The 13,547-nt window shown below is 46.7% G+C and overlaps 1 protein-coding gene across 1 annotated transcript in view; it reads left to right on the forward strand.

The window, feature by feature from the left end:
* DOP1B (DOP1 leucine zipper like protein B) overlaps positions 1–13,547 on the forward strand; it is a 79,375-nt gene that overhangs the window by 55,608 nt on the left and 10,220 nt on the right. The window contains exons 25-30 of the mRNA XM_024120300.3: positions 858–1,002; positions 6,369–6,451; positions 6,688–6,797; positions 6,921–7,067; positions 8,092–8,153; positions 8,658–8,786. Of these exons, the coding sequence (XP_023976068.1) occupies positions 858–1,002; positions 6,369–6,451; positions 6,688–6,797; positions 6,921–7,067; positions 8,092–8,153; positions 8,658–8,786 (676 nt within the window). The remainder of the gene's footprint in view (positions 1–857; positions 1,003–6,368; positions 6,452–6,687; positions 6,798–6,920; positions 7,068–8,091; positions 8,154–8,657; positions 8,787–13,547) is intronic.

A 13,547-nucleotide genomic window follows, 5' to 3' on the forward strand; every position in this document is an offset into this window, starting at 1 on the left:
TGCGTCGGCAGGTGGACTCCCAACCACTGCGCCACCAGGGAAGCCCCATCCATCTATTCTTGACCTTCCTTGCCGCCATCATCCAGCCCACACCTCTGCCCAGGTGCACCGCGGACAGTTCCCGCGGGCGCACCCCCTTTGCCCCCGGCAGGCGGACGTTCTCTTGCTTCATGCCCAAGCACAGCCGCTGGGCTCGTAGTGGAAGTCAGGACTGCTCAGTTCGCAGACGTCAGGGATGTACAGCCCCTCTTAGCTGGCAACACTCGATGATACCCGCTCAGTGTTTCTACGTCTGTCCCAGCTACTTGACCAAGTTCATTCCTGATGGAACTCCTGATACGGATGACTCCTCATTTCACCCTCGAGTCAATTTAATTTACCTGGTTATGTTTCTTGTATTATTCAAAGGTGCATTTCTAGCAAGAATCCATGGTCCTAAAGAAACCGGAAATCTAATCTGCCAAATGTGTGGCGCCGCTGTGACTTCCTATGTCTCTGTTTTACCCAAGTTGGCCAGAGAGTAGCCTGAGCCACAAGTGGCTGTTGAGCCCTTGGAATGTGGCTTCTCTGAACTGAATGTGCTGTAACTGTAAACACACAGCGGATTTCAAAGACTTAACAAAGGATGCGTGACCTCGCTAATAATTTTATATTGATTCTATGTTGATGCTCTGTTGGATACATTGTGTTAAACATTATGAACGTGTTTCTTCTTTTAATGTAGCTCCTAGAAAACTTGGTCTTCATGGTTCACAGCTGTGGCTTGCATTATATTTATATCGGGTGGTGCTATTTTAGGCACTTAAGATTCTTTTCCTTAACTAACTTCCTTTCCTCTTTCTCCTGACTCCTCTCAGGAAGTCACTCAAAAAATTCTAGAAGCTGTCGGGAACATTGCTGGCTCTTCCTTGGAACAAACCAGCTGGCTGAGCAGAAACCTGGAAGTGAAGGCTCGGCCTCAGATCTCTCTAGAAGAATCTGATGAGGAGGAAGATTTGCACGGTAGGTGTAGAAGGGTCAAAAAGTAATGCCCAATGCCAGCTAGTGGGGCTAGTTTTGCCTTAAAAGTAAACTGGCTTTACTTCTTACAACATACGTTGTATGTATAATAAACAGTAGGATTCCATTGGAAGGGTCCTGAGTGGCCCATGCTACCATGTTAAGCCCTCACTGAGCCGAGATGGGGGTCCAGGAAAGTAACTTCCCAAGATAGTTTGCACGGACCCAGTGATAGAAATCTATGTGGCATAAAGAATAGGAGAATGTACGTTTTTCTTTCTGTGGAGCCGTGGAAAGAAAACTTAGTAAACCAGCTAACTATCGTCAGGCAGTTGATGTTGTATTTCATTTCTCGCCAACACACCCCTGCCTCTCGATGCTCCTTGTGTTTGGTCATTGCCGGGGCGGTGAAGATTTTATCATGGAGGCCACGCAGAGTAGGCACGGCCCAGCCTTATAATTAGTTACAGCTTCCTAGGAAAATGGTCTGGAGACTCTCAGAGGAGACTCATATGTTTACTCAGAGGACCATTGATCAGCCAGATCCTCTTGAGGAGAGTCTGAATTAAATGCAACAGGGTAGATTGTCAGTTGCCGGTGCCCTAAAGACCACCAGACGAAAGTATCACCAAGCCAATCTCAGGTTACTAGACCTGCTGCAGTGAGGGAGAAACCTGGCTGAGTCATAGGGGTGTCTCAACTCTAGGGGAAATTTGGGGAGGATATTTATAAGGCTGTAGGGCCTTGGCTGAGTTGCTTGTGGCAGATCTTTCCAGGTGGGGACTGGGCAGAGTTAGTGATAAGATACCTTCGCATTGGTGGGCACGGCACTGGGCGAGGGTCCAGAAGTGGACGTTGACGCGATGCTGCTCGTTTTGATAAGTGAGCCACTTTAGTTGGTTGAGCTTTTCTTTCAGAATTAGGCATATCTTAGAGCAAGTAATTATTTTTGCAAGCTCTCAGTGTTATTTAACACAGACAGGAAAGTATGCCCAATCCCAGTGTTACGCAACACCGGACAAGAAAATCAGTTTGGTCTCAGTTTTATTAACACGAGCAAAAAAATTACATCTAAGTTCTCAGTTGGAGCTACATAGCGCAGTGCCCACCACAAGGTAAATGTTCAAAAACTGCTAGTTCTGTCATATTTTATGACCTCTGTCATTATTGTTAGCGGTAGTTATATCAGCAGAAACAAAGCTGCATTTGTGGTTTCTAATATGCAAAGGAAGGTGTGTCAAGAAGTCTGGGCTCTCTTCTCTTGCGAGTAAACGAAACCCACTTCAGGCGTGTAGAAACACAGCAGCACAAAACTTTCTGGCTCATGTACAGGAAAAGCCCAGGTGTCAACATCTGGTTTTAGTCAGAGCGGGAGCTAGGGGTTCAGATGAAGTTCATCAAGTCTCATGCAAAGATTCCGGTTGGCTCTTCTGGGCCCATGGCCGACCCAGAGGAGGAGAGGAAAGGCTGGTGCCCTGGAGCTCCGAGAAGTGGGCTCCCACCCAAGAAGGGCTTCTCTTGCCAGGAGGAGGAAGGATGGTGTTAGACAGACAGGCCATAGTACCCCCTCCATTACTTCTGCCATATTTGTTTGACAGCTAGTTTTGCGGTTTACTTAAGAAAGTAATTATACTCTACTCTGTAATGAAGATCCTATAACTAGTATGCTATCATTTAGTAGTGTAAACCAACAGTTATGCTTTCTCAGGCTGTGGTTACGATTATAGTTGTGGTTCTAGGGAGAGAGAGCTCGTGCATCTCCTCGGCTCATCTGCCCTCAGTTATTTCCGACGTAGGTACTGATATGGGGATTAAACTGCTTCTCCACCACCAGTGCATCTGGGCTGCACCGAGTCAAGTGTCATCGGGCCTGGCTTTTGTGCAGTAATTAAATTTAACCTCAAGACAGTACTGTTGGGGCTCCCCTGGTGGCGCAGTGGTTGCGCGTCCGCCTGCCGATGCAGGGGAACCGGGTTCGCGCCCCAGTCTGGGAGGATCCCACATGCCGCGGAGCGGCTGGGCCCGTGAGCCATGGCCGCTGAGCCTGCGCGTCCGGAGCCTGTGCTCCGCAACGGGAGAGGCCACGACAGGGGGAGGCCCGCATACCACAAAAAAAAAAAAAAAAAAAAAAGACAGTACTGTAGTAAAATGATTACCTGATTTTTATTTAAAAAAAGAAAGCATAGAAGTCCAAAGCTTGGAGGTGATTTGGGGGCTTCTCAATAAGACTTAATTAGCAAATTATAGAGTACCAAAAGACTGTTTGGATCATACACTATATTTTGTTTCAGTCTTGAACAAACTAAGTATGCACACTGGCCGTCTAAATCATGAAACAGAATGAGGCTTCAAATGATGTGTTTCTCCACTTAGAGTTCTTATGTGTGCAGTGCACGTGCAGGGTCTTTCCTGTATGTTTGCGTCTGGCACGTGCCATGCACTGTGTTCTAGATGCTGGTGCTGCAGCAGGAAACAAAATGAGCAGGGCCTCTGCTCTCGCGGGGGTGACGCGGAAGGTGATAGTCCAAAGTAAATTAACAAAGGTGTCTTTCAACTCTTCCGGAAATCCAAAGTTACTCCAAAACGAAAGTTTTTTTTTTGTTTGTTTTTTGTTTTTTGTTTTTTTTTCCGGTACGCGGGCCTCCCACTGCCGTGTCCTCTCCCGTCGCGGAGCACAGGCTCCGCACGCGCAGGCTCAGCGGCCGTGGCTCACGGGCCCAGCCGCTCCGCGGCATGTGGGATCTTCCCGGACCGGGGCACGAACCCGTGTCCCCCGCATCGGCAGGCGGACTCTCAACCACTGCGCCACCAGGGAAGCCCCCGAAAGTTTTTTTTTTTTAATGGGAGTGGGGCTGGGGGCCGCTTTAGATGTTACAGAACATGTCCCCAAGGAAGTGTCAGTTGTGCTGAGAAATACAAGGTAAGGGGGCAGCCATGCAAAGATCTGAGAAGGCGCTGCCCAGAGGGAATGGCGAGTCCTTGAGGTGGGAGTGGGCCAGGCCCAAGAAACCTGAAGATCGGCTTGGCTGGAGCCTAATGCGTGGTCATGCAAGGTCAGGGCGAGAGCGGGGGTGGAAGTTGTTGGGCTTGAAGCAGAGCACACTTAAGAGCTTGGCCATCAGCCCGCTTGCTGTGGGAAACCATTAAAGTGTTTGGAGCAGTGACAGGATCTTATTGAGTTTTCAGAAAACATCAGTTTGGCTGCCGGGAGCAATATGGGCTGCAGCAACCGAGAACAGAAACTGGGAGTTCAGTTAAAAGCATTTCATGGTGCTTTGGGCAAGAGAAGATGTTGGCTTAGAGGCATGGGCTCTAGAGAAAGGAGGACTGCTGTGAGTACAGCGTCAACAGAACTTGCCGATGGATTGGAAGTGGTAGTTTAAAGAAAAAAAGGCAAACAAGGATGACTTTGGGGTTTTTTTTGTTTGGTTTTTTGTGTGTTTGTTTTATTTATTTTTGGCCGCGTTGGGTCTTCATTGCTGCGCATGGGCTTTCTCTAGTTGCGGGCGAGCGGGGGCTACTCTTCATTGCAGTGCGCGGGCTTCTCATTGCGGTGGCTTCTCCTGTTGTGGAGCACGGGCTCTGGGCGCACGGGCTTCAGTAGTTGTGGCTCGCGGGCTCTAGAGCGCAGGCTCAGTAGTTGTGGCGCACGGGCTTAGTTGCTCCGTGGCACGTGGGATCCTCCCAGACCAGGGCTCGAACCCTGCGTTGGCAGGCGGATTCTTAACCACTGCGCCACCGGGGAAGTCCCATGACTTTGGTTTTTGGTTTAAACGATTGAGGTGGAAAAGTCGGAAGCAAGAACATTTTGGAAAGGGAGATGGAGCTTGGGTTTGTATATGTTACATTTGAGATGTCTGGGAAGGAATCAGAAAAGGTCAGCAGCGTAGGAGGAAAAACCAAGAGAACATGGAGTCCTGGAAACTATGAGAAGAGAGTGTTTCCAGAAGGAGGGCATAGGAATGCAGCGGAAGGCTGCTGGGAAGTAGCGTGAGATAAGGACAGAGACTCCCTGGATTTGATGGGGGTGGGACGGCATGATTGGATGGAGAAGAGGACAGAGAGGAGGAAGAGGAGACAGTGGGTGCGGATAACTCTTTGAAGCTTAGTTGTCAATAGGGCAGTAGTGAAGTCATACAAGGACCAAAGAATGTCTTTTATTCGGTTTGTTTTTCAATTGGAGTTAACCAAAGCATATTTGTATGGTGATGGAATAGTACAGCAGAGGGGAAGAAATTAATACCAAAGAGTAAAAGGATAGTTAGAAAGCAAAATCTTCGACAGCCATAGGGCCAGGATTAGTATCATTACTGGAATTAGCGTTCTTTGACAGGAGCCAGGAACATGTCTATCAAAACAGGAGACAAGGCAGAGAACACGGATATAAATGTTCCAGGTTAATAACGCATAGCTGCCAAACTGAGGGCGTTTCTGTTTGTTTACGTTAATTTTCTCAATGAAATATGAGATGAAGGTACCAGCTGAGGAGGGACAGGTTATCGATGGTTATGGAGGGAGGAGGTGAAAGAATTACGTTGGAGACTGGGAAAGCCAGCACAGCGCTGAGGGACATGGGGGAGGGTTATCTAGTAGCATCAGGTCATTTTTGAGTTGCACAGTCATGAAATAAAGTGAGATCCGTTTCAGAGCAGTCTGGTTTTCTCCAGAGCATTTAGCTGCACAGAACTGCATAGGCAATCGTTGGGTTTAGCCAGCTTTGCGTTTTTCTAGGTGAGTGCTTCAGAGGGAGAGAGAAGCAAAAAAGTTAAGGATGTTCGCAAGGTGGACGATAGACCACGGGTGTGGGTGGGGAGATAGAGAAGTGAAGACCTTGGGGGATGGATGGGTAGTTAAGGAGGTGAACTCAGGGGGTTGGAGGCTTGTGCCAGGATTCAGGAAACTGTCAGAGCAGCATTCCAGGAGTAAGTGAGCAGGAAAGGTAAGATGTGGTCATGATAGGGTGCTGGAAATGGAGACTTTGGAAATTCATGAGGTCAAGGGTATGATGGAGACAGTGGCTGGCTGAGCTGGAACAAAATAAAAGCTCGCTGGAAAAGAAAAGACTAAGGGGCTCAGAGGCCAGGATGTTAGAGGGATCATCCAAGGGGATTTTGAAGCTCCAAAAATGGTGGTGAGAATAGAAGCGGGGGAGGAAGACAGTGAGTCGGTGCTGATTTATTTGATCAAAATACCCAGATTCTTAGTTGCTGAAGTTGAACGTGTTAGCAGAGAAGAATACGTAACATGTAGGTACGTACAGAGTCAGTATGAAAGGCGGCAGGAGCTCGTGACTCAAGTTCATCTGATGCTTTGGGGGCATAAATGGTGACCTATTGTCCTGATTAAAACACACACGCCTCCTTCAGCAGATGCTGCTGCCACTGCTTCAGCGATGGTGTCCGCGTCTGCCCCTTCGGTGTACAGCGTGCAAGCCCTCTCCCTCCTGGCAGAGGTACGTATGCATCTGGCTTGTCATCCCCCCACAGAAGTGAGGCTTCGCGAGGGCGTTCACTCTCAGGGGCCAGGGCGCACGGGCTGCACCATCCCGGGTGTGTTCATAAGACGGTCTTGGCCTCAAGCTGCCCCGTGGAGTTTTCTCGTTAGGCCGCGCATACCCCGAGGACTGCTTTAGGAGTATTGCCGCCTGCTTTAGGAGATTTCTGTTTTCTGGCGGTCCTGTTCTTCTAGGTTCTGGCATCCCTCCTGGACATGGTTTATCGAAGTGATGAGAAGGAGAAAGCCGTGCCGTTGATCTCACGTTTGCTTTACTATGTTTTTCCTTACTTACGCAATCACAGGTAACGCCACCTTCTCCATTGTACCCCACCCACGTGTGGAAAGATAGCTTATGGGAAATGTGTCCAGCGGGGTTCCTTGCACCGTCTCTGACCTTGGCCCTTTCCCCTTCCCACCCCTTTCAGTGCCTACAATGCCCCCAGCTTCCGGGCTGGCTCCCAGCTGCTGAGCTCTCTGAGCGGTTATGCCTACACGAAACGAGCCTGGAAAAAAGAAGTCCTGGAATTATTCTTGGACCCGGCCTTCTTCCAGATGGACACTTCTTGTGTGCAGTAAGAAATGCTGTCCTGATAAAAAAAAAAAAAAAAAACATGCCCTGAATCTTCAAGTGGAAAAGTGTTTGGGTTTCTGTAATTAAGTCTCATTCCTGAAATTCTCGTCAACCCAAATCATAGGACACCACTCACAGGTTAACTGTGTATTTCTGGGAACAGAATTAAGTCTTTTAAAAACTACAAAGGTGCCCTTTTTTACTCAGGAGAAGAATTTCAAGTAAGAGAGCATAGTTTTCTTAAAGAGCGTAGCATGGGGTTCCAGTGGTACTTGGTCTAGTACTACTTCTTTATCTTGTAATCACAAAATGCTTGACCAGCATGAAGATGACAGGGCTCCATGGGGACACTGTGGTGTCCTCACCCCACTTCTGGGCTTACACTCCCCAAGTCCTCACTGAGACCTTGAGGCTGGCCAGGCTCTGCGCGGGCAGTGGAGATCCGTGGAATCGCAGGCACAGGATGAACTAGCTGTGCCTTTTCCTTGGAGGTCGACAGAACCACCTGTAACTCCGCCCCTGGCGTGACTGAACAGGTCTTCATTAATAGCAGGGGTAGACGGTGGAGACCGGTCAGCTTTCTGTGTGGGCTGAGCGTTTGCGCAGCCACCACCAGCGGCCACGGCTGTAATCCTGTTGCACTGCGGGGAGCCCGCTGAGAACTAGTGGCATTTGTGTTCACAGCCCCAGTTCTTTCCATTAACACGAGCGTATGGACGTCATCTGTGTGAACACGTTTAAGGGCAAGCCTCGCAAAAGCCAGGTTACCTTGGCAATTCGCGTTTTCTTTTATGGTGAGCCGGGAATTATGCATTATTCCCTATGTTATTCGTTCCCTATGTTAAGTTTATAAATGAAAAGCTTTTGCTTAACGTTCCCTTATATTAAAACTATTCACACCTTTCACTAACTTTTCAGAAAGCAGTTTTTAATAGATCTGAAAGGGACATGTTCTTTTCTTGATGCTTTTAATCAGACTGTCACCCTTTGCATATTTAATTAATGTTGCTTTTTTCAATATCCAGTTGGAAGTCCATTATTGACCATCTTCTGACTCATGAGAAAACAATGTTTAAAGATTTAATGAGTAAGTCCTTCTCTTATGTGCACATAAGTCACACTTTAAAGGACCAATTCCTTTTGGTCATAATCAGCTTTTACCACGTATTTCAGAGCCCAGCTCAAACCTTTTTTAGTGCCATTTCAGCCACAGAGTGTAACGTGATGTGCAGGATATGTCGGGACTACGTGAATGAGCCTTCCTATTTCCAGTCTGTTGACACGAATGCCTTTAACTACCTTTTTTGCAGCTTTATAGCGGAGAAAATACTTTTGAAAGTAATGATAAGTTGACCACAATTGGTTAGGAGTACTTTCCCGTACCTCGTATCCTCTTCAAATACCCCATCATTCGGTATCATGAAAGAAATAATAACTTTTATAAATGTAAATACCTGAGTAACAACTACATGCCCTTAATCAAGATCATGATCTTTCACCAGGGAAGATAGGAATAGTAGGAATTTCTCATCACTTACCTCTCATTGTAGTGTTCTCACTAAGTGGAACTTATTTGCTCTATTTGTTCCAGGCATGCAGAGCAGTTCTTTAAAACTGTTCTCAAGTTTTGAGCAGAAAGCCATGCTGCTAAAGCGCCAGGCTTTTGCTGTCTTAAGTGGAGAACTTGATCAGTACCACCTTTACCTTCCTCTGATCCAAGGTAAGAAGGCCTTCCCTCCCCCCAGCCCGCCCCCCCCCCCCAAAAGAGACAGGCCCAGAGTGGCCAACATGGCTGGAAACCAGAGGGGCCCAGAGCAGGTGCTGGCAGAATCGTCAAACGTTAAATGAGTACTCAGCACAGGCTCCAGACGCGCAGGCTCAGCGGCCATGGCTCACAGGACCAGCTGCTCCGCGGCATGTGGGATCTTCCCGGACCGGGGCACGAACCCGTGTCCCCTGCATTAGCAGGCGGACTCTCAGCCACTGCGCCACCAGGGAAGCCCTTTTAGGTTGTTTTTTAAAGTCTGGCAGTGCTTCTTCAGCACTGTCTCCTGCTGGATCCCTCCTGCAGTACAGATACTAAGTGAGGCCAGTGACAGAGCAAGATTTTGGAGAAGTACCTGATTTTTCCTTAGCAGTTTTTTCTCCCCAAAAGAGACAGGCCCAGAGTGGCCAACATGGCTGGAAACCAGAGGGGCCCAGAGCAGGTGCTGGCAGAATCGTCAAACGTTAAATGAGTACTCAGCACAGGCTCCAGACGCGCAGGCTCAGCGGCCATGGCTCACAGGACCAGCTGCTCCGCGGCATGTGGGATCTTCCCGGACCGGGGCACGAACCCGTGTCCCCTGCATTAGCAGGCGGACTCTCAGCCACTGCGCCACCAGGGAAGCCCTTTTAGGTTGTTTTTTAAAGTCTGGCAGTGCTTCTTCAGCACTGTCTCCTGCTGGATCCCTCCTGCAGTACAGATACTAAGTGAGGCCAGTGACAGAGCAAGATTTTGGAGAAGTACCTGATTTTTCCTTAGCAGTTTTTTCTCTTCTTCATACTCGCGGTATTCTTTGTCTGCTTCAAAAATGAATGTGGATATTATACATGGTTTTAAAGGTTTTTCCCCCTCATAAAATGTTGAGTTGGCAAAGTGAACATTCTGTTTTAATTCATCCTCCTCCAAGGTACAAAAGAACTCTCAAACAGGAATGTGTTTTCCTTAAGACACGTAGCCTAAATGGAATATACTAAAATAAACAAAAAGGCTTTCAAGAATTGTATTAAATATCATGAAGACTAGTATAACAAACAATTTTACAAATACTAGAATTACAGTGTAAATCCTTTTGGGGGGCTCAGACTTATTAAAGTATAATTTACATACAGTTCTGGCTATACAGTTCTATGAATTTTGATAAACACATGTAGTCGCGTAACCACCACTGCAGTCAAGATTCAGAACATTTCCATCACCCCAGAAAGTTCACTCGTGCCCCTCAGAAGGCATCTCTTCCCCTTACCCCCTGACCCTATCAACCACTAAATCTTCTTTCTGTTCATATAGTTTCATGTTTTCTGGAATGTCCTATAAATGTGAATGTAATTAGACAGTATATAGCCTTTGAGTCTGGCTTCTTTTGTATTTGAGAGTCATTCATTCTGTTGTATTTATCAATAGCTTATTTCTTTTTATTGCTATTTATCTATAGTATTCCATTCTGTGATTTGTTTACCAGTTCACCAGTTGAACATTCAGGTTGTTTCTGCGTAGAATTATGATAAAAATCTCTTACTCTACCCTCTTAAAAAATGCTCTTATAAATATCTGTCGGCTCACAAAGCATGTGCTTTTCCTAAATATTTATATTAATTCTCAGCCCACGTCCCTACTTGATTAACCACTTGAAAGGTCTTAATTATTTTAGGTCAAAACATTAACAGCGAGCTTCCCTGGTGGCGCAGTGGTTGAGAGTCCGCCTGCCGATGCAGGGGACACAGGTTCGTGCACTGGTCCGGGAGGATCCCACATGCCGCGGAGCGGCTGGGCCCATGAGCCATGGCCGCTGAGCCTGCGTGTCCGGAGCCTGTGCTCCACAACGGGAGAGGCCACAACAGTGAGAGGCCCGCGTACCACAAAAAAAAAAAAAAAAAAAAAAAAAAAAGAAAAAACATTAACAGCTTTCACGGGTATTAATTATGACAGTATTTTATATTTGCAATGAAAATACCATTATACTTCTACTGACATAATTTCAGCCTGTAAAGCACATAAGGAGATGTTCATGACCTAACGTCTTGAATACTTAAAATGTATAAAAGTGAATATTCAGATATTGACAAATCCTTACTTGAATTACTAACAGGAGGCTGCTTAGATCAGAGGGTGACCAGGAATGCCGTTAAAGGTGATGGCAGCCCTCCAGAGACTTTGCTCAGTGCAGAGTCAAAGCTGAACTTTGTTGCATCCTTACAGGATTTAAAGGCGAGAAAGAACAATGGGAACCACCTTTCCTCTAGTTCACGGGTGGCGTCTGCGATGGTGCTTTATGCACCTGGCCATCAGACAGTGGTCCAAAAGGGCAGCGTGAAGTTCACTTTCTCAGCAGGACAGCATGGCAGGCAGTGCATCGTACAATCCTTGCCACGCCTTCTCACTTTGGGAGAAACACCTGCGCCTTCTCTCCCCCATGTCCCATCACACACTCTCCTAAAACCTGGGGTGAGGCCCAGAGAGCTAAAGAGACAGTATTAGATGTGTAAAACAAGAAGAGAACAGACAGTGGCCTTTTCCAATCAGTGGTATGGAGAATCTGACCATGGCAGGGTGTAAACATCCAATTCTGAGAAATTGTGGCTCGGAGAGGGAGAGAGAAGTAGAGGCAACACAATATTATATACATACGACATATATGAAAATCAGCATAATGCTGACTTTAAATAGGAGATAGTTTGGGGGCCCTTGGGGAAAGAGGAATTTCTCCAAATAAATACCCTCCACTTTGGATAGCTCACGTGCTGTTTTTTTTTTAAAAAAATACTACATGTTTGAAAAAGTAGAGCGGACTTCCCTGGCGGTCCAGTGGTTAGGGCTTCGCACTTACCCTGCAGGTGGCACGGGTTCGATCCTTGGCCGGGGAACTAACATCCCTCATGCCACACAACGCAGCCAAAAAATAAAAAATAAAATAAAATAAAAATACCTGTTTGAGTCCTTGTTTTAAAAAAATAAGAGGAAGAAGTAAACATGTTTACCCCCTTCCGTTTTTCACTAACTGACAGTTTGCAAAGCACTTGCCTCTGTATCGTCACTGTCCCCAGGACTGTTGATAGACCCAGCTTCCCTAAGGTCCTGGGGTCATGGGGTTCAGAACGTTCTCTGACAGTCTTGGGACATTGACTGGCCCCATGGAGCAATGAGGCCCCAGTCAGGGGAGCAGAGGCATCGAGAAGCTCCTAAGTTGCACACCAGGTGAAAAGTTGAGACCAAATCAGAAGAGGCAGGAATGGGGAAGGTCTGGCATTTCTCCTCTGGGGTCCTCACCTCCAACTGGTCACCATCAAGTCGCACTGGAAGAGGTCGATCGAGGCACTCGGTGCAGAGCAGAGCAGCCCCTTACATCTTGGCTTGTAGTGACATAAATTTTACATTGATCTCAGAAGAAGTATATCGGCTCAAAGCAATTATTTTTTAAACAGGAGGGACGATAAAATGCTGCTTGTCTAGGATGAAAGGAGGACAGGCTACAAAGGCCCCTGATGAGGGGATCAGAAAGGTCTAGAGGGAATGCTGTGTTCCCTCTAAGCTGTTGAGTGTGGCTCATTCCAGGTCCATTGAAGTCCTTCCCATCTTTTAAGTTTTCTTCCTTGTCCTTTCTTAGCACCATTTTTACATCAGGATACTGGTGCTCAGAGAGATTAACACCTGCGTAAAGTTGCATTGCCACTAACTGGCAAAACCTGGACTGAAATCTGAGCCCTCTGGCTCCCAACAGCAGGCTGTGTTCTTTAGTAGGTACCCTTTGAGGCAGGTGAGTTTCACAGATTGGGAAATGGACTCAGCAAGATTATTATGTGGCCAGCCTAAACGAGGTTCTGCAACCTTGACAGTGGTGCAGGGATTCTGGCTCAGGGCTTTCTCGGGCTCTGCTCACCAGGACTCCTTAAGCTTGTAAGGTTTATCGCTCAGCTAAGAAAGGAATATTAGAGATTCTAAAACAGATCATCTTGGCTGAAGAAGAGTCTCACGAATTTACCTTTTATTTGGAGCATCAATACGAAATATGCCCCGTGTGTACAAACCACTTTTTCTTTTTAATACTTTTTATCTCGAAGTAGATTAAGACTCACAAGAAGTTACACAAAGAGTACCTGGTGTTCCTGTGTACTGTTCATCCAGCTTCCCCCATGATAACATCTCACATAAGCATACTCCCTCATCAAAACCAGGAAATCGATGTGGGAATATTACCATAACCCAACTGGAGACTTTTTCAGATTTCACCAGTTTCCACAATGCATTCTTTGTGTGTGTGTTTGTGTGTCTAGTTCTATGAACGTAGCCCACATACAAATTGTTATAGCCAACACCACAACCAGGATTTAGAACTCTTCCCTCGCTACAAAGCGACACCCTCAAGTCACTCACTGCTTTGTATGGTCACACCCTCCACCCAGCCCTAACCCCTGGAAAACCGCTGATCTGTTCTCCATCACTTTAATGTTATATAAATGGAATCATACATCACACGTATTATGTAAATGTCACCTTTTGAGATTAGCTTTTTTCATTTAGTACAGTGCTTTTGAGATCCATCCAAAGGCAAGTGGGGTATGTTCATGGGTGTATAAAGAGTTTGATCTTTTTTAATGAGTAATAATACTCCATTTTATGGATGTACCTCAGTTCATTTATCCATTTACCTGATGGACATCTGGGTTCTAGTTTTTGTTTATTAGAAATAAAGCCTAGGGCTTCCCTGGTGGCGCAGTGGTT

This window comes from Physeter macrocephalus, chromosome 8 (genome assembly GCF_002837175.3).
Source record: "Physeter macrocephalus isolate SW-GA chromosome 8, ASM283717v5, whole genome shotgun sequence".
In the NCBI taxonomy this organism is placed as follows: Eukaryota; Metazoa; Chordata; class Mammalia; order Artiodactyla; family Physeteridae; genus Physeter; species Physeter macrocephalus.